The sequence below is a fragment of the Buteo buteo genome, chromosome Z, assembly GCF_964188355.1.
Source record: "Buteo buteo chromosome Z, bButBut1.hap1.1, whole genome shotgun sequence".
Classification (NCBI taxonomy): Eukaryota; Metazoa; Chordata; class Aves; order Accipitriformes; family Accipitridae; genus Buteo; species Buteo buteo.
The window spans coordinates 652,246-673,536 of NC_134204.1; the positions used below are offsets into that span (position 1 = coordinate 652,246).

At 39.6% G+C, this 21,291-nt stretch overlaps 1 protein-coding gene across 1 annotated transcript in view; it reads left to right on the plus strand.

The window, feature by feature from the left end:
• Positions 1-21,291, plus strand: part of ATP8B1 (ATPase phospholipid transporting 8B1) — a 44,300-nt gene that overhangs the window by 11,332 nt on the left and 11,677 nt on the right. Inside the window, exons 3-20 of the mRNA XM_075021354.1 lie at positions 3,530-3,722; positions 7,383-7,480; positions 8,794-8,907; positions 9,421-9,519; positions 9,626-9,687; positions 10,133-10,205; positions 10,299-10,369; positions 11,608-11,690; positions 13,344-13,502; positions 13,662-13,750; positions 14,512-14,702; positions 15,614-15,822; positions 16,691-16,734; positions 16,881-17,037; positions 18,171-18,359; positions 19,109-19,221; positions 19,701-19,865; positions 20,225-20,336. Coding sequence (XP_074877455.1) covers positions 3,542-3,722; positions 7,383-7,480; positions 8,794-8,907; positions 9,421-9,519; positions 9,626-9,687; positions 10,133-10,205; positions 10,299-10,369; positions 11,608-11,690; positions 13,344-13,502; positions 13,662-13,750; positions 14,512-14,702; positions 15,614-15,822; positions 16,691-16,734; positions 16,881-17,037; positions 18,171-18,359; positions 19,109-19,221; positions 19,701-19,865; positions 20,225-20,336 — 2,209 coding nt within the window. The 5' untranslated portion in view covers positions 3,530-3,541. The remainder of the gene's footprint in view (positions 1-3,529; positions 3,723-7,382; positions 7,481-8,793; positions 8,908-9,420; positions 9,520-9,625; positions 9,688-10,132; positions 10,206-10,298; positions 10,370-11,607; positions 11,691-13,343; positions 13,503-13,661; positions 13,751-14,511; positions 14,703-15,613; positions 15,823-16,690; positions 16,735-16,880; positions 17,038-18,170; positions 18,360-19,108; positions 19,222-19,700; positions 19,866-20,224; positions 20,337-21,291) is intronic.

The window sequence follows — 21,291 nt, forward strand, 5'->3', positions numbered from 1 at the left end:
AGCTCTTTGAGGAGCTGAAGTGAATACAATTAATTTGAACTTCCCCCCAACAAACCATTGCACTGGCATTCCCAGCTAGCATCATAGGCTACTTCTGTTTGTATTTTAGGTATTTCCGTTTAGCTATGCATCTGTAATAGAAAACAAATGCAGTGGTTTTTTGACATCTCATCTAACCCTTTGCATGATTAATCAGTTCATTAATCAGTTAATGAGTAAAGTTTAATAGACTAAAGGCTGAATCTCTGTTTGCTGGGGTATGAGCTTGTTTTGTTTGTCTTGGAGTGAAAGCAATTCAAAGACCTGGTGGTAATTTTTGTTTTAAGGATCTTCAGCTCTTCCCCTCCAGCAGTCCCCATGTGAGGTATCAGCAGGGCAGAATCCTTGACTATTGCAGGCTTCTTGCAGTCATGTATATTTTATATATATTTCAAAGAGGAATTGAGCATTACGTCCTGCTCTAAAAGGACTTTGTCTAACACTCAAACAATTTGGGATTGGAAACGTAAGGAATTTTTTTCTGCCTGAACAAACATTCAGTGCAAAGAAAATCCAGGTGTCTGTAAACCCCAAAGTAGATGTGTGGGTGAAGAGTCTGACCCAGGCTTGCTTGCAAAGCAAAAGCTTTGATGGCTAAGGGCAGGATTGTCCATATCCCTGTTCAGATAGAAAAAAAAAAAAAAATCAGTGTTGTTTGGCTGTAAGTATTGCTTGGCAAGTCAGAGTTTGTAGGATTGTTAAGAGGCAAGATTAATACCCAATTCAGCAGCGTCTTCCTTGGCTGGGAATGAAACCTCAGTGTAACCTGGCCGTCTCTGAGCCCTCACATGGTTCAGGCAACCACCTGCCTGCAGCTGCCACAGCACGTCTGCGCTGCACCAGCTGCTTATTGACCAGCGCGCACAAGAAACTGTGGATTGCATCACGGACCGGTTCATGTAATGTTGTCTGTGCAAGTTGTCCTGGCCCTATGTATTAAGTTGTTAATGAATAGGTTGCTCTGGAGATAAATTTTTCGTTCAGGTTTCTGGTTAATAGTTTTATTCCTTTCTGTATCTGGTGAAATAGAGATTTTATGGAGATGGGGTTGTAGGCGAGGAAGAACAAAAGGGGTAAAAAGGTGAGAAATAAACCAAAATATGACAGTGAGGTATTCAGGTGCCTGAGTTTGAGCTTGAACCACCTGCATCTTGAGGTGAATTCCCTAACTCCAAGGCTATTTAGGAAAACAAATGATCTTTTCACAAAAGTTTCAGGTTCCACAACAGTGTTAGTGACTGCTGTCATACTCCTGGCTAATAGCGTCGGTGAGCAGTCTCTAACATCTTGAGTGGGTCTTGGGAGAAGTTGTATTAATTCATATTAAATCAAACTGTCCGTTCATATAATGCTGTTGGGTTTGGTTCATTTTGTAAACTGGCAGTCTCGAAACATTAGCCTGTATGCTGGGCGAGTGCCGCAGTGCTGCGGCTCATGAGTGTTGCATGCTTTGGGCTCCCAGCCAACAGTCGTGTCATTTGAGTAGCATATTAAGTGCTCATGTAATATTTATATATCTCTTATAAGAGATATTAAGGAGGGGAGACAATTCAGCTTTGCAAAAATAGAAACTAAGGTGGATGTTGATAGGGTTTGGTGTCAGCCCCAATGATTGCTGGTTTTGTTAGCAACAGCATACGGGATATAGGGTGGCACTGGCCTTCCTTCACAACACCAGGCTCTCTGTGCAAGATCGGTCAACAAACAGGTACTTGGTAGCTAGCTGCTGTGCACATTATCTTGCTTGCCTTCAGCGATCCTTTAACTTGGTTTTATTTTGAAGTTGCCAGGGAGCAGCAAGAGCAGGGCTGCTCTCCATGGGAAAGCAAGCGGACAGGGGTCCCAGTGCTCACAAGGCAAGCAGGACAGACCCTGAGACAGTGGCCAGGTCCAACCAGAGTCCAGGCCATGAGGCAATGCCACAGTGATGAGGCAGGTCCAAGGTCAAGCCAGGAAGTTGATGCGTAGTTCAGGGTTAGGATCAGGCCCAGTGATGGCCTGAGAGGTCTGCAGTGTCAAGGCAGAGCTGAAGGGGGCATGGACATGGCCACAGCTCAGCTGGAGACCGGCCCTTCTCCCATGCAGCTCAGACAGGTTCTATGGGCTGAGCCAAAATGTGGCTCCTGGTCCCATGGGTGGGGGGGGGCTGGGGCGAGGCTAGTCAGGGCCAGAGAGGCTTATTGGTGCCCTCGGGGCCCTGGCAGAAATAGCTGAGGTGATGGAGCCCCCTCCCCTCCTCACGGTTTTTAGTTTTCTTAACAGTTGTTGTGGTGCCTAGCACAGACAGGACAGAACCTGTTTGGAAGCGTTGATCTGCAGAAACAAGTGCAATTTAAGCTTCAGCACAACAAATTTGGGTATTGCATGGTTAGAAATGAACAGGATGCACTCATCAGAATGGTCTGAACCCTTGCACCAGATCAGTTATTAAAATGCCAGGACACTCAGCAAGGCAACTAACTGGTCAAATGTAGATGAAGACCACCTAGGAATCACGTAGGTAGTTATTTGTAGGTGTTGGTTGGAGGGGAGTTACCCATGAATAGATGCTTTCTGGATTTTGTTTACAAACAGTTAATCCAACGCTATCTCTTGCAGCAGATAGGGTAAGCTGTAGAAACTGTCTCAGTGATGTAAAAATGCTGGAGGAGGCTGAAATCCCCTATTGCGTGTTTTGCTCCTGTCTGAGATCACAGCCAACTGCAGCAGCCCAAGTCACAACAACGTTGGGATTTTTTCAAGAGCTGTAATTTAAATAAACTTTCTGGAAAGTGGAGATCCCAATTTGGGAGATAATGTGCTAGCGCTTGAGGGTTAGGGAGCACGTGTGCTTTCTGAAAAGCTTCGGGCAGAGGTACGCACACACATATCACAGTTTCAACTGACTGGTCTTGTGTGTTGAACTACAAATTAGTTATAAACTTCCCCAGGTATTTGAACACCAAGATGTGGGATCTTGCAATGAGAAATGCTGATGTTCAGCCTGTGGGGAGAGGAAGCGAGGACTGGTTTGAGTGAGACTGGGCAGACTGGGATGGAGGAACAGTTGCGTGACCCAAACCCTCAATGGCACGACTCGTGCTGACCCAGCACATGGTGCCTGGCCCCCCTGTGGCCAAGTGGGGCTCTGGCTCCTGTGGCTCCACAGGGGATGATGTAATGGCTGCTGGGAGTCAGGTGTTTGTGGGCTCCCTAATTCCTGTGTCCCACTCAAGGTGTACTGCGTCATGAGTGCAGGGCGTTCCTTAGACTGTTGTGTGAGCATGTGTAATTACATATAGCAGAATGGTAATGAAGGACTTGCTGTGAAAATAACTGCCTCATAACTTTGGTCTGTGCTTGAAAACCAAGCCTATGCTTTATGCTGTTCCAGGGAAACTGGTTTCAAATGTTTTTGGTGACCAGCATCAACAAAGTAAAATTACAGAGACGTGGTTTCCAGCACTCACTATGTTAACTCCTTTCCCCAACTTTTATAAAATGCTTGCAGGGCGCTAGCAGCATGATCTCGGAAAGGGATTCAGAGACCACCTTCGATGAGGATTCCCAGCCTAATGATGAGGTGATGCCATATAGTGACGATGAAACGGAGGATGAGTTGGACAGTCGGCAACCTGCAGTCGAACCAGGACAAAACCAAATCAACAGAGATGCTGAGGAGAGCCAAGAACCATTGAAAAAAGGTAATATTATGACAGAAACTTGATTGTGTAGCAAATGATCCTGAATACAGAGGCTGAGCTATGTATGGATCAATTTGATTTTTGTGCGTATTCATTAGGTAGGTTTGGAATGGTGTATCTGAATCTGTGGAGGAGTAATTGATGGCAGTTCAGTTTAACGAATCTCAGAGTGAAAATCAGCTTCATTTCAATCTGCAGCCAGAGTTCTGTGCCACTGCTTCTTGCATAAAGCTAATGATCTGCACGGTGACCTTGTCTTAGTTAAGGCAGGCCTTAGATGTACATAGCCTGTGGTCTGAGAACTGCTCAAACAGAACTTCATATATGTGTCTTCCCCATCATTTGGAAACTTGAGCCAACATAAACCAATTTGCTGTGTTTAGTCAGTTGGTTTGCGTGTATTTCTGCTTTCTAAGTCTTGTGCACATGAGATTTCAGCTTCAATGCTAATTTTGTAGCCTCATGATCTTCTTTGCAGTAGTTTCAGAATCACAGAAAGGTATGGTGAGTAGGAGTTCAACAAAACCCATCAAGTGCAGTCTGTGTGCTGCCACCAGCATAGAAGCATAAATGGAAGGAGCCTCTCTGGCATGTTTTAGACATACCTGTTCTTAACCGCTGTCCAAGGGAAGTGTGTAACTCCCCTAAGTACCTTTTTTTTTTTCCCAGTGTTGCAATGTAGGTACTTTTTATTTAACCACTGCCTGTTTAAAATATATAGAGATTTCTTCCTGTTTGTGTGGCAATAGGGAACAGTTGATCAACTCTCATTTTATAACCACCTATTACATGTTTTCATTTTATAACCACCTATTACATGTTTAGGTTTGGGTTTTTTTTAATAACGACTGAGGTAACGCAGTCTTATAGAATAAACAGAGTTTTCTTACCCTCTCATCATCCTTCATATTTTCTTGAGTTCTTATCATGACTGTTGCTCTCTCCCCAGATCCTCCCGTCTTACTTTATTCAGATACTTTATTTCATAGACACAGTACACCAGCAACCACAAGTTTGCTTTGTGGCCTAGTATAAGCACAAGAAAAAGCAAAAAAAAAAAGAGAAACAAAACTAAAACAGGACCTCCTACACTTTAAATTTCTTTTCTCAAGTGTACTGTGCCTTTTCCTTTATCCTGATGAACTGGACAGAATCTGAAATCAGGGAGATGAGTTTTGATTCTGCCCTCCAAGGGGCTCGTAGCACCCGCTAGTTAGTGTAACCACAAGTCTCTGCTGTCTATACGGTTAATGTTACCCAAATTATTATCCAAAATATGGACTAGAGCTATGGATATGGCAGAGTTCCTTTGAACTATGAGCTAGGGCAAAAGCCTTAAGGAGGTAAGAGATGTTACCATGCAGGCTTGGTAGGCCAGTACTCTAATCATACAGCTTCTAAGCAGTTGACAAACTTTTGTCAGATTTTAATTTTTTCATCCTCTTTAGATCCTTTGGGTTTTGTTTGTTTAAATCATCTTTGTGTACATTTTCTGGTTAATAGATAATTTTCTGGCATAAGTTGCAGAATTTGTAGAATCTGCTGACTGGTTCAATAGCTAATTATATTCAAATAGTGCTACAGAAACATCATCCTTTTTGCTGCTTATTTTTTTTCCCCTCAACAAGACGGTTTTCCTGTTATGTTCCTTTAAAGGTGATAAACTACTGGTGCAGCTTCCCAAGTATTAGGTACTGATATCACTTCTAAGCAGTTTAAAGTAATTTCAGGGAGCTTCCTTCCTGCAGGTTTTATTTAAGACCTAATTTGCCACTCTTCCATCTGGGCTGCTAAGGTTTTATCAGCACTGCAATGTTTCTGTGAATGTGGTGAAGAAATGTTCTTGTAGACATGGTTACAATTTGCTTCAGTCCTGTCATTAATAACTTTCTCAATTCATGCACTTCAGTAATGCTTATCTTCTTTTAAACCAAAACCTGATCCTCCAGTAACTTTTTTTTTTTTTTTTGTAAATTTTATGTAAGGCGGTTAAGACCCTGTGACTCTCAGCACTTCTGTGTAAGCCCTGACCAGGATGCACAGTGTATCTTCACCATCTGGTGTATGTTTTCATTTATGCATTCTTAAATAGAAGTGCTACAGCAAGATAAATATTTCTCTACTATCTTCTCAGCCTGCAACCAATCTTTCAGAAAAGAAAGTTGTATAGTCACAGATCCTGGATACATCAAACGAGACCTTGCTTTATGTGTTGGATAGGGGGGGAGGGAAGGCTTTGTGTCTGGATTTGCGATTTTAAGTTTGAGTCAGCCTTATCAGACCTGACTACCTTACAGCGGTCCTTACAGCAGCCCAGGAGCGCCTTCACACGTGCTTCCCTGCAGGTCCCTGGCAGTGGGTGCCAGTCCCCATCCCACACCTCTGCCTCCGGGAGTTTCACCCCATCCATGCTCTCCAGTACTGGATGGGCTTAGGTCAGGAGAATCCCATGAAACCAAAAAGAACACCCATTAAGAACAATTACTGTGGGTTGGAGAAAAGGGGTAGATATTTGGCTGATGAGCCAGGAAAGCTGAATTTCAAAATACTGTCTGCCTCATCCTTCCCAGGCAGGCAAAGTTCTCCTGTGAGTCAGCTCAAAAACTTGCTGAATGAGTTCAGTGGGGAGTTTCTTTGATGTGGGCAGGGCCTGAATTTGTGGGTGTGGGTAGCAGGATTAATAGTTTATTGGTGATGCAGGCTTGAGGGCAGGAAAGGGATCTGAAGGATCTTGAAGGGAAGGAGGTAGCCTGTGAAAGAGGGGGGCATGGAAAATAACTTGACAGCAGGAGTTGTTCTGGTAGTAAATAGTGGTCGACCAAAAGCTACTTATGTCTTAGATGAACCCCATTTAAAGGTGAACTTCACAGGACTTAGATTAACAATAGGGACCTTAAGGTGGAGATGGATGGTTTGTTAGCAAGTCCTCTAGAGGCTTTTTTCTTAGGGAGACTGTAATGTCAAGTCAGGTTTTAAATGCTAAGTACTGAAGGTGACAGAAGGAGGCAATATTGCTTAGCTGCTTTGTAAGCAAATTTATCAGTTTATGGTCCAAAACTTCAGAAGGTGTTCGCAGACATCGCTTGTTTAGTTTTGTTAAATTTTACTGCAAAATGCAATTTATGTTCCTGAGTTTTCAAGCAGTCAAACAAAATTGATTGCTGAAAAAATAAAATGAGCACTTCAGATTTTTACCTTTTTCTTGGTTGTAAATGAAAACCATTGCACAGTATGGTTATATGAAATAATTGTTTTCAAAAGTTGAGTGGACCTTTTCATTTCTAGAAAGACTGAGAAACCCTGTTTTGGGTGCGTAGTGCTTCACAGGTATAAGAAAAGGAAACCAAAAGAGGGGAAAGAAGGGAATTTAGCATGAATAGATGTTCCAATAGGTTTTCAGTTTCTCATAGAACTTCCAAATTGTTAATCACCACTTCCTCCTACCTCAAATTATATTTTAATTGTTAGTAAAGACAAATAGCCTGGAGACTTCCTGAAAACCTTTTTTTTAGACTATGTACTAAAAAGCAGGTAACAGTCTAGTTTCAACTGAAAATACCTTTAAAAGATGGCATTTCAGAGAAAACCTGAAACTGGCTGATTTGTTCCTTCATGTTTATAACAATCAGATGTTGACCCATTTTGCCTTGTCTCTTCCAGATTGCAGCTGGCAAGTTAAAGCAAATGATCAACGCTTCTATGAACAGCCCCAGTTTAAGAGAACAGTATTTCTGTGCTTCAAAAAAAGCAAATATGCAGTAAGTTTTCTTTATCTCAGTTATGTGCTAACAGCTCTTGTCAGGGTGAATACTTTCTTAATCTCAGTAAGATCTTTGGAACCACTGGTGATTAGTGTAAAACCCACAATTAACACTTCTTAGGATTTCCAACAACTGCGAGGAAGTATAACTGGTTTTGGGTTTGTGAATGGAAAATCAAGGTATCAAGAGACTTGTTTAAAATGAGATAGAGAATTAGAAGCCAGGTGTCCTCAGTCAAAATTCTGAGTTTTATTGGCTGTTGCAAACGTCCACATAGGTGTCATCTTTCGTATAAGAAGTCTCAGTATAGTATTAAGCAATATCCTGACTAAGCTAGACTGGGACAGTCTTAAAAATAGACATTTGGGAATGTCTAGTCATTTAAACAGCATAATTTTAGATAGACCTAATTATGATAAAGGAGACATTTTTATCTCGTTTATCAAGACAAAAGGTTGAATTTTTTTCCTGTTCCTAATTTTTTAACCTTTCAAAGTAATAAAGCTGTGGTGCTTGTATGTGGTGCTGGTTGCGAGTGACAGAGGCTTGGACTGTGGGGTTACTACATGTGGAGTGCCTGGCTTTATCTGTGATGCATTGGCTCATTGGTTCCCTTGTACCTGCTGAGATACCTGCCTTGCAGACTTGAGGCAGTTTGGATTATCTCAAGCATGATTATGAACTTTTAATAGTAAAACTGCTACAACTGGAGCTATTCAAATGGAAATCCTTCATGTTTGGACTAGGTAGGGACTGGCACTTGTGAAAGTTAACCTTTGCTGGATCTGATGTTGTCCCTCCTGAATAAGTCTAATTATCAGTCCTTTTTGTCTGGATTCATTATTTGTAGCTTCATGCCTGAGTCTAATTATATCCCTAATAGTGATGTCGTATATTGAGCAAATAATTCAAAAGGCATTACAGAGAAGATTGCCTAGGAGGAGAAGAGCACGGAAGTTTCCTTACCTTCTCTGTCCTCATCTGGCAGTGCCATGTGCACTGTGTCATTTACTGGGGGAGAGGCTGTAACCTTTCTACACTGTGACTGTGCAATGCCCTGTAGTCCTCAGTGTAGCTAAAGCTTCAGTCTGAGATGCTTTTTGGGGTATGTTAATGTTAGTGAAACAGACCTTTTTTGCCTTATTTCATTAAGATGGTGACATTAAGATGTTAAACTGTTGAGTTACAATTCTAACAAAGTTCGTAGGAAAGATTTCACTAGTAAAATGCTTTACTTAAGAATAGGCATTGTACATTTGTAATGTAAGAAGAATCTGTTGTTGTGAATGACGTTTGGTTTTCTTCAACAGGCAAATGCAATTAAGACATACAAGTACAATCCTATCACTTTTTTACCACTTAATCTGTTTGAACAGTTTAAAAGAGCAGCCAACTTCTATTTCCTCGTTCTTCTCATTTTGCAGGTAAGAAAGGCAGAGAGAACACTAACTGTAAAGTGAATTTGAGGTGCTAATCTACTGAGCTGAATAATACTTATGACACAATTCAGTGCTATCCTGTAAGGGAATGTATCTGAACTACTACAGAAACTAAGCTCATCTCAACAGAAATCTGGAACAACCTACCCTAGCGTTGTATTAGCTAGGATGAGCTAGTTGCAGAGTTCATGAATTTCATGGGGAAAAGATGTTTCTTTTACTCTGTAAAACATGATGGCCTTAAGTTCCACTCATGAATCAGAAGCTCCAACACAAAATACAAGCAACTACAATTGTTAAAGAGAAGCCAATGCTGAGGTAGGGCAGCACAGTCAAATTCTCCCCCTAGAGTTTTTTCATCTTCACAACCTGACTTAAAATTCTCTCTCTGATGTGTTGGTTTTCCTTCTTATGTTACAGTCAGATCACTATGAAATGTCTCTGAATAGAGCTTGATTGGTATTCCTCTACTGAACTGATTTTATTTGTCTTTTATAGTCAATTCCCCAAATAACTACCCTGTCATGGTATACAACACTGGTGCCCTTACTCTTGGTGCTGGGAATAACTGCAGTCAAAGACCTAGTGGATGACATTGTAAGAAACATGTTTTGTTAATATTAAAAGCAAAACACCTCAGTGTTGTTAATTTCTTTAATTGTGATATGTGGTAGGGAGTACATTCTCTACTCCTGGTTTTCAGGCTCGTCACAGGATGGACAACGAGGTTAATAATAGGACATGTGAAGTCATCAGGGATGGAAGGTTTGTACTGTTACCTTAACTTTGTAAGTGATGTTTGTTGTCTTGTTACTAAGTTTCATCACAGATCTTAAACCATAGATGATAGGGAAAGTTCAGCTTTTTGTTCTCTACTGTTCCACATGTCTGTGTGGAAAACCCAATTGAAAATGGAAGAGAATTGCCCAAAGGAGTAATTTAACTTAATTTTGTGGCACTAAATCTGTGCTAAGAGCAGCTTCTTTGGAGAGAAGGGCAGAAATTCATATATAGCTGAAGAGGGAAGAGAAGAGGTAGGTTGACTTCTAAGTTATAGATGCCCAACTAAATTGCAGTTTCCAAAAAGAAAAAACACACATTACCAAAGTGTAATGTTTTTCTACTAAGGAAAGTTCAATATTTCAAGATTTATAGAGTGCATAGTGTTCTAGATTAAATAGTAATAATTATTGAACTATCTTGATATTAGGTTCAAAAACACAAAATGGAAAGATATTAAAGTTGGTGATATCATTCGTCTGAAGAAAAATACTTTCGTTCCTGTAAGTGCTTTAGATATATTTGTTTTGTTTCTAGAGAGTTCTGTACAAATCTTGACTTGGATTTATTTGGTGCTTATTTATTTGTTTTTCTAGGCTGATATTTTGCTGCTATCCAGCTCAGAACCAAATAGTCTCTGCTACGTAGAGACAGCTGAACTAGATGGGTAAGGCTCTATCTAAGGATTTCTTGGATTTAATTTTGGCTTGCTGGTAAAAGAGCAAGTAGTGTGTATTTCAGACTCTACTTGTCACTTGTTAAGCCATACCTGGAAACTGTGTCCAGTTTTTGATTCCCACGATTCAAGGATCATTAAAAATTGGTGAGGGTCCACTGGAGTGCCACAAAGATGTCTGAAGTGTTGGAGTACATGATATATGAAGAAAGGGTGAAGGACTTGGATTTATTCAGCCCGGAGAAGAGACGGGTGATTTAATCAGCCGTCCAGTATCTCAAAGATAGTTACAGAGAAGCTATTCTCTTCACATTGACAGGACAAGAAGCAATGGTTACAAGTAGCTCCAGAGGAAATTCTGTCTGCATTCAAGAATAATTATTCTCATGGTAGATAATTTTTACTGTTGGAATAGGTTGCCCAGAGAAGTACTGGAATTTCTCTCACTGGAAGCAGTCAAGGCTTGGCTTGACAGGGCCCTGGGTAACCTCATCCAACATCCTGCTTCCAACAGGAGGTTGGACTGTTGATTACCAGAGGTTTCTTCCAACCTGGACTTTTTTTATGATTTTAAACTTTTCTTATGCTGTGTCAGTGGGAAAACAATTTTTTCTGTGGAAGTTTTTGATAGAAATTGCTTAGATAGCATAAATCTTACTGTCTCTCTCACATTGCTTTGTAAATGTTTTAGTTCATGTTGTCAGAAAAGCTAGTCCTGAATTCTTTTAGAGAAGTCTGTAATGATACGGACTTCTCCTAATGAGATGAAATGTTAGTTTTTCCAAGTGAGCGGTGTATTCCTTACTCAACCTATAGTAATATTAAAAACGATAACTTGCAACATCATGCAAAACAAGAATCTGTTTGTGTTGGGAAAGGTTAGTTCTCTATTGAAGCATTTAACAGTATCAGTTATTAAACACTGTTTTCAAATAACCATTACTTCAAACTTAATTACTGCATTAGTAAAACAATGATTGTGAGAAGCTTCGCTTATGTACATCAAGCAGAGGTAAAGGGTTAAGATTTCACTTGTGAAGAAACTAACCAGTGTAAGAACTAGTCACGTGGTTCATGAATGCTTCATATCCATGCAAATGCATGGCTTTGCCATTGCTTCGAAGTAGGAGGTTGGTACCTATGGCATATTGATTTGCTTAATTTTATTCAAACTTCTTTCTTGTATCCATGTTTTTAATAAAATGACCTTTTAATCCTTTTTTTCTTAGTGAGACTAACTTAAAATTCAAAATGGCACTTGAGGTAACACACAGATATCTTCAAGAAGAAAGCGCGATGGCAGACTTTAATGGTTTGTACAGTTATATTCTTACAACTATTCAAATGTTGCTCAAGCACTTTACAGTACAAGTAAATAAAATGTGGCTGGGGATCTAAGCATTGCCAATGATGCTGTGATTCTGGAGTTAGTGGCATCTTGGCTTTTGTCATGAGGCCGCATAAGCAAGTTGCACAAAGGAAACTGCTGCCGAGCAAAATGTAGTCTGTCTGAAGATGAGACCTTTGCCATGAGTGAGCTACGGCACACTAAGTAGAGATGGTGGAACCCTTTATTAGTGTTTGCCTGCTTGTTTTCTGTGGAAAAAAATATGTTTGCTGTTGGGAATGGATCTGGAAAATACCTTCTATTGTCCTTTTCTTATTTATCATTATGATCTAGCTGCTTTCTGTGCATGTGGAAGCTTGAAGGGCAGAAATCCCCTCTCTTACTGAGATCTGACAGAGTTTTATCTCAAGCTGAATATTTAGCAATCCTAAAATTGCAAATGCTTAAAAAAAAAAAAAAGGCTTACAATAGAGTGACATGGAGAAGCAAGCAACTAGGGACTGTTCCTGGTTTCCTTCAGTATGAGAACTGAGGAACACAAAGTGAAATGAGCATCTAACAAATTAAAAATAAACAGAAGGGAGATGCTTTTTCACACAATACGTAGTTAAGCTAAAATTCACAGTTTGCCAAAGGATGTTGTGGATGTAAAAGGTTTGTGTTTTCAAAGAACATCTCTTGAGCAAATTTATGTGGAAGGAGAGCCTGCCCACAAAGGCGTCAGCTCTGGTTCAGAAGATCTGTTGGCTGCAACTTGCTGCAGGACTGTGAAAGCATTTCAGTGGCCTGTGCCTGTAATTTGACTCTTCCTTGCACATCCACCTGTCTTGATGAGAGGCAGGGTTCAGGGCTAGAGGCAGCAGTGTTTTGGCCTGAAATTGCCACTCTGTGCTCCTCTGTAGCAATCAGAGTTTGTTTATTTCTGAAACACAGTTTTGATAATGGTAACTGCAGCATGAACCAAAATTTTAGGATGAGCTCAGTTTTGGGGATGGAAGTGCAAATAAATGGCATCAAGTGTCAATCATAAAGTAGGCAGTGGGAATAGGGCAAGTCCCAAGAGTCAAAGTAAAATGTCACTTTTTCAGCCGTAATATTTAGGTGTCTGTGCGGTGTAGCAATGCACAGTGGCAATGTTTATCTGTAGCAATATATCGCGTGAAGGTTGTCTTCCCCTTGTGGGATCATTGCTAGTAAGTCTTCAATGGCAAAATGAACTGAATACTACATTCATGCTAGAGTGTAAGATCCAGAGAGACATAGGCTCTTGTAGGCAGGCGTTTGTTAAAACTTGAGAAATATTAAAAGAGAAGGTGAACAAAAAGTGCCCTATTTGGCAGTAAATGCTATGCCTAGTGATCTTGGTGCAGAAATTAATTCTTTCTGCTATTGCAATCTGGAAAGTAAAATACCACCCGAAGATACCATATTTAAAATATCAGCAACACAGCACTGAATATTTGTACACCCTGAATTTCAAATAAATAGTTTATTCAGAACACCTGGTTTTCTCAAAGAAAACAACCTCATGAAGTAAAACTACTTCTATGGTGGGTACAAATCAATGCATTTTTATTTAACTGTTGTATATTAAACATTGTCCACCAAATTTTTTAGGTCTGATTGAATGCGAAGAACCTAATAACCGACTGGATAAGTTTGCAGGAACGTTATTCTGGAGAAACATGAGTTATTCACTGGATGCTGATAAGATTTTATTACGTGGATGTAAAATCAGGAATACAGACTTCTGCCATGGAGTGGTCATATTTGCAGGTATTTATGAATTGAACATGTGTAATACATGCCCTATAGAGTGAAATAACATCTTTACCTTATAAACATTGACTGTATTTTTATGTCCCAGTTTCGTAAAATAGTAATAATAGCACTTGTTTGCATATTGTATCTTTCTTTTTTTTTCTTTATTTTTAGGTGCTGATACAAAAATAATGAAAAATAGTGGAAAGACAAGATTTAAAAGGACAAAAATTGACTCCCTTATGAATTACATGGTTTATACTGTAAGCCTTTTTGTCTAAAATTCAGGCGTTTTGAGTTCATTTTTAAGTGAATAGAGTGAATGCAAATTCAGGAAATTTTTTTTTCTTTTGATGTAATAAGTATGTTTCCACTTTGTTTGGCCTGGTGAGTTGAGATGAAGTAGGAGGAAATCTAAAAAGGTGCCTTGCTGTTGGCAGAATCTGTGACCCTAAACTGCAGGTGTTGGGCAGCCTACATGATGCAGAAAAGTGGTTCAAAACCAGTGTTGTAGGTGCTTCTGCTTGTCTGCACTGAACTGTTGGACAGAGACCTGAGGACCCAGGTCCTGGTCCAGATGTCCATTCAGCCTGAAAAGTTCAACACCCGTGGTTTTTGTCCTTGGTCAGCACCTGTGGCATGTGTGTATGAGGAATACCTGCTGTCCTACAACCTGCACTCTACTGAGTGTGATTCCCTGGGATGGGGAAAGAGGAGAGAGAAGCCGGCCTGTTGGCAGGCAGAGGCACTTATCTCAGCACGACTGCGGTTCTGCCCCTGCTCCAAGCATGTTCATTTACTCTATTTGCTGCCTGCTTAAATGAACATAAAAACATGAAACTGATGCTTGGGGAATAGACTAAAATTAGAACCCAGATTATTTGAAGAGACCATTTTGTGGGAAAGTTTTGCTCCTCTTCTTACTTACAAATATGTGTAATGTTCTATTTTGAACATGGAGATTTGGGATTTAAGTCAAGCAAATGTTTCTGAAGTGTCACAGGCCTTTCTCTGTACACTGTAGATTTTTGTCGTCCTCATCCTGCTGTCGGCTGGCCTTGCCATTGGACACACTTACTGGGAGCAGCAGATAGGTAACTTGTCTTGGTACCTCTACGATGCACAAGACTTCAGTCCTCCATATCGCGGCTTCCTTAACTTTTGGGGATATATCATTGTTCTGAACACCATGGTTCCCATTTCCCTTTATGTGAGGTAAGTAAGTACCTAGGCTTTTAACAGTTGAATTGGTGATAAGATTGAATTACTTAACTTAGAGACTAATGGTGAATGGACTTAATTTCCCGTTGGTGGTAACAAATACAGCTTCACATTGCATGGAAAAGCATATTAATTCTCCCTCTTACTGAAAAGGCATTGAAAGTCTTGCCCTCTTCACTGAGATTTGACAAGAAAGTGATCTGTATTGCTTTCCTATAAAATCATCACTCAAGGACCTTTGACTCAATTTAAAGATATCAAGCTTTTCTTACAGTATTAAGTATATCTGCTCTATACTTTGACTAAGGAGAAAATTCTCCCAAGCAATGATCTCTGACAAAATTGCAGACTTGATCCTGCTAGTATTTAACTTCTCAGTCTAATTCTGCAGTCACAGTGCATGAAGAAAACTACTTGGAAAAAAAAATTAACATGGAAAAATCATATTTTCTAGATTTATTCTCAAAAGAGAGGTCTTACAAGTCCATGAAGTATGAATAATTTTGCCTTTGACAAACCTGTCCGTAATATATTTGAATTCATCCAGCCTCCTACCAGTTCTTCTGCAAGTTGTATTTAAAATGCTATTCCCAAGTGGGATTTCTGTTTGTTATGGGAGCAGCACTATAGATACTTCTGGCTTGATACGGCCATAGACGCTTTTCCCCAGTTACTGCGGTGTTGTTGAAGCTGAGCTGTGTGGTCCAACATAAGTTTGAGTGGCCTGTGTAGGGGTGATGGTGCTTTGTAATGTGCTGGTAAGCGTAATTGTTTTGTCTTAAGCTCCTGGGCTGAGCAATTTGAGTCCCGGAAAATAGTCAGAGTCCCCTGAATCTGATAATATGTCATTATTTTGAAATAGGAGATGCAGCTGGGAGTGAGAACATTAATTTTATTTCATTTAGTGTTGAAGTGATTCGTTTGGGCCAAAGCTATTTTATAAACTGGGACCTGCAAATGTATTACCCTGAGAAGGACACGGCTGCGAAGGCCAGAACCACCACGCTGAATGAGCAGCTGGGGCAGATCCACTACATCTTCTCTGACAAGACAGGAACACTTACACAGAACATCATGACATTTAAAAAATGTTGCATAAACGGCCAAAGATATGGTAAGTCTGTGCCACGCTGCGGTGCCCTGTAGCGAAAACTGGCTAGCACAGGAACTCTGATTTGTGACAGGAGCATGGGGGAAGACCATGCAAGTCCCTGTGTAGCACAGCTGGCAGCCTCTGACCAGTCTATACAAATGAGTAGGAATTTGAATGCTTGTTTGAAGTCAGGTGCTTATAAGTCTTTTTAGTTTCAACTGAACTTCCACAATTTAGCCCCAGCATTTAGTAAAGCTGCAGTAAAATTGAATTGTTTGGGTTTCCTCACTGTTTTCCCCTCTAAAAAGTGGAAACTGATAGACTTCTGTGGAAACTTCCCAGCAGAAAAGTCAGAAATGAGTAATTTACAGAATACTTTACTTCTGGTAGAAATGCTTCAGGGACAAAATTAATCTAGGAACAAATTAAAAAATTTAGTAAGAGCAGCAGTTTTTCACTTTAGTGTTAATTACTTCCTTTTCCAATCTTGTCTGGATTTCAATATTCAGAATATGCAGCATATGTGCTCCAGAACTATTGTTTGGTTGGTTCAAATAACAAAGAATGCAGTATGCTAACACCATGTGATTTTTTTAAACATCCTACCTCTGAAGAGAGATGAGGAATTTCTGACAGTGAAAGCTGTGTTAAGCCAACACGGATGTTCTATGACAATTCCACTGCGTGCCTTTTTTTCTTATATTTGCTTTGGTGTCACTAGTATATAAAGGTACTGTGGCTGCAAATGAGTTTGATTTTTTTTTTTAAATCTGAGCTATTCTAGTGTGGTAGATATTCTATTTTTTTTTTTTTTTTTACTCTGTGAATGAGTTGTAAAAACTTTGTTGTTCTGTCCTGTGCCTTCTGATTGATGGTGCTTGCATTGCAGGAGACTGCCGGGATGGAGCAGGGCAGCTTCAGAGTCACCCAGAGGTAGGTCGGTCCGATCTGGTGCTGAAGTCCCTATGGTCTGTAGAACAGGGAACATTGCCTTGCCAAAGTCTGAAGAGATGCAGATAGGCACAAAGCAATTGCACATGAGATGACTCAAACTCTCTCTTCATCTGTTTTCTAAGCAGCAAGTGGATTTCAGCTGGAACATGTATGCAGATGGAAAGTTCTCATTCTATGATCACTATCTGATAGAGCAAATAAAATCTGGAAAGGAGCCAGAAATTCAGAAGTTCTTTTTTCTGCTTGCCATTTGTCACACAGTCATGGTTGACACTTCTGATGGTGAGTATATTTTTTGTTTGTTTTTTTTTTTTTTTTCCTTGTGTAAGTGGAAACAAGTGAAAAGGAGTGTTAGGCTGCCCTTTAAATTAAAAGCAAGAGCCGATGCTATTCCCTGTGCTGAATTTATCTGACCCTTTATGGAAGGAGGACTGTCTTTATGATAGTTACAGTTGTGGCAAATGCGCATCTCAACAGCCGATTTAGAAAGGTAGGGCAACAGCTTATACAGAGGTCTTGTGTTTTCACGTTATGGGTCGTCTATCTGTTCAAATACATGTTTAAAATCTGAAAAGCATAAACCTCAAAATGATAATGACACTAGCATAGTCTCTGGTTCCACATACATATGTGAAAGTACAAACACATTTGGAAACTTCTTTTCAGTGTGGAAGAACAAGTGTTTTCAGCATGAGGGTTTTATGCTCTTACTCCGTGACCCACAGCCCCATAGATGTATACAAATCATGTATGTCTGTCCTAAGAGTATTGGCAGCAAATAAGCAAAATGAATAACAAAAATGTGACAGAAACTAAATTCAGAGGTGAACAGCTATTGAAGAATTCATGAATGTGAAAAATAAGGTTGAAAGATTCAATTAAAACATTGAAGAATAGTATTGCTTTACTCCCATCTTTGTGAGATATCCATGAAACAGGCAGTCTCCTGTCTTTTCTTGCTCTTCCTACTCATGTTTTTGGGGTTGTTTCTGCTACATTGTGTTGGGGTGTGTGGCCAAGGATTTGTCTTTTGGAGCTTCCTTTCAAAATGCTTAAATGAATGTATTGAGAAATTAAGATATTTAAGTTATATTTGTTTTGAGACAGAGAAGTTACAGTTTTTGCTTTTATACCTGGAGGGAAGAGGGTTCCATGACCTACCCTGTTTGGAAAGTACATGTAATAAAAAGCGGGGGGCGGGGTGTGTCCCTAGTCCCTCCCCTCTGTGTGCACTGCTATCAGGTGCTGCAGCAGTGTATTAGAGACCACTTCAGAAAAAGAAAGGACTTTGCACATCCAGTTCTCAATCACTCTAAAGAATGGATGTGAATTTTTCAGCTGTGGTGTCCCAAGTGCCCCTGTAATGCTCAGGTATATCCTGGCGTTCTCTTCTTTTCACTGTTTCAATGATACAGGTCAGCTCAATTACCAAGCAGCTTCCCCAGATGAAGGGGCTCTTGTTACAGCAGCCAGAAACTTTGGCTATGTTTTCCTTTCACGCACACAAAATACTATCACTATAAGTGAAATGGGGATTGAAAGAACTTATGATGTCCTTGCTATCTTGGATTTCAACAGTGATAGAAAACGGATGTCTGTTATTGGTAAGCTGATTACAACTAACCTTTAAAGAAGAGGTCACTTGTATTTCATAGGTGAAAAAGTACATGCAAAGGAAGTTGAAGTCAAGAATTATAGCTGTGTAACACCCGGTCCTGTGATAGATTTTAATCCACATAGCTTTGGATAGCAAAAGAGAGTCTTTCTAATGAGGTTCAAATGTGTCCGTTAGACAGTCCTGGTGTTCAGATGTGGCCTCTGCTGAAGACCATGTTAGGTCCCTTTAGTAGAAGCTTGAAGAAATGCTGCAGAGATGATTTATTCCCCTTTTTCCCCAGAGAACAAACAAGTTGTATGTTCCTTTAGCTATTGGAATACTAGCTATGCAGTGTGAGGTATAAATAGCTCTCTAGTTTTGGTTTTAACTATCTTTAAATAAGTCAGTCTTGGATCAGTTAGAGATCTGTTGTTTTTAAGGCTATAATTATGGTGCATCATATCTCTAGCATATGTCTCTGCCCAGCTGCTGTGGGCAAGGGAGATGTTAATACTATATGAACCATTATCAAAACCATAATTCTTGGGAGTTTAAATATCCTCTCCTATCATGAGAGAGAAATGCACTTGTCAACCAAGTTACATAACTGAACAATAGTAGAGATGATGAAGAAGAAACATGATTTTGTAGTTTTGGTACTTAACAGCAGTAGACTGAAAAATCTAATGTGAAACTATTTCTTTATTTAAATGTACTCTTAACATTTTGTCTCACTTCTCATATTTTACTCCACAGTAAGAGAATCGGGTGGAAATATCAGGCTATATTGTAAAGGGGCTGATACAGTAATTTATGAACGGTTGCACCCAAGGAATCTAAAGAGAGAAGCTACAGAAGAAGCACTAGATGTACGTTTGTATTTTATATGCCAATTTTACATTAAAAATTGTTTATTTCTGACTATAATCTGATTTTATTAATTTCCTTTTCCTAAGCTATTAAACCAAATGCAGACCTATAACTGGTTCTACAAGTCATCCCAAACCTGAGAAATCATCAAAGTGATACAAGTTTTCATGCATGTTCTTAAAAATACATTCATGAGAAGTGAACTTAAATTTTGTGTACCTGCTTTTTTTTTTCTTTTCATAATTATCAGTATTCCAGATCACTACACTCTGTTCTATTTGTCACCTCTTCAGTCTTTCAGTTCAGACTGCCTTGTCAGCTATAATTTAATTTTTGGCATTTCTGAAATACCCAGGACGGACTAGTTGCAGTCAGATTTGTTTTATCAGACTTACCAAACACTTATGATCTTAACTCTTATGTTTGAACTGCGAATGAAGAGTTTTGTTTTGTGGACATGTTTTTAATTATTTTTCAGATTTTTGCAAATGAAACTCTTAGGACACTCTGCCTGTGCTATAGAGACATTAGTCATGATGAATTTGAAGCATGGAATAAAAAGTTTGTGGAGGCCAGTGTAGCTACAACTAATCGTGATGAAGCTCTGGACAAAGTGTATGAGGACATAGAAAAAAACTTGATTGTAAGTCAAGCTTTAAATTTTTAGTGTACTTTTATTCTTATATAAGAAGAAACAGATCTTTTTGAAAATAAATTATTCTTGTTTACTAGGACATTTTGATTTGGGTCTTTTCAGTGTTTTATTGGCTCTAGAGCCATGCCAAATTTTAGACTTTAATAGAATGATGGGAAATGTATTTTAGTGCATGTATTTCGGTGTGGTCACCTCTATATGCAAGAGTTTGTCTTTACTGAATTCTTAGCTTGAGCTGTACCTTGGCTTGAAGACATATCCATAACAGTTTCATTCTCTACTGAAAATGAATCAGTTTTCTATACATGTTCATCCTACTAAATACCTGTATTTCCAATATCTTCCAGCTGCTTGGTGCAACAGCTATTGAAGACAAACTACAGGATGGAGTTCCAGAAACTATTTCCAGACTTTCAAAAGCAGACATTAAAATCTGGGTGCTTACTGGTGACAAAAAAGGTGGGTTTACTTACAGCTGAAGAGCTAGTAAAAACAGGATGAGGGATAGAAGATAAACTGGAACAAATGTAGACTAGAAATAAAGCATATGTTTCTAGAAAACCTTAGTGTGAAAGTCCATTTAAATCAAAACTGGAGGCATTTCTACAATGTGCAGAATTTCATCCCAGCTGTTCCCAGTCCAGAGTTGCTGGATGGGCTTCTGTGTAACTTCTGTTCCTCCAACAGATTAGCCTAGACGACTGATTTTGTGACTGTCTTCTATAGCGAAATATCCAGCTACTGCTTTTCCCAATGCAAAGCAAATGCAGGACAACTTGCTTTTAACACCAGGCTTGCTTGGCTCTGAGGGCAGGTACCAAAACTTGTCTTTTTACAGTGAAAACTTAGTTTTCAAATAATCACAAGTGCTGCTGACTGATCTGCTTTTCCTTTTGTATTTGCTAGTCTGCAGTCTGGCAACATATTTTAAGTCAGTTCAAAAAACAGCATTAAATTTGTAAGTAAGAATGGCTGTACTACAGCCTGGATGGAGGTGCAGCCAGACCAGCATCTCTGACTCTGGCAAAAGCCTTGGTTCAAGGAATCCAGAGTAAGGACAGGTCAAAATTGTGTGGCATATACTGTGGTTGATTCTTGCAATGCCTTTGGTGTAATGGCTCTCTGACATGGAGACAGCATCTCCAGCATCAAGTTAAATAGGCCCTGGTAGATCTTTCTTCTGCAAATTGGCTGATAAGACTTTTCCAGATCACTAACAGTTTTTGCATTCAAAATGTCTTGTAACAATGCATTCCACCACAGTAACGTACATTTCATAGGAAATGTTGCGTAGGAAATATAATTCCCTGTTGTTGACTTAAAATCCATCTCCCACTGTGCCTTTATTGCCACACAGTTGTTGTATGACAAATAATGAACAAGCATTCCCCCAGCTTCTTTGAGTTATGTATAT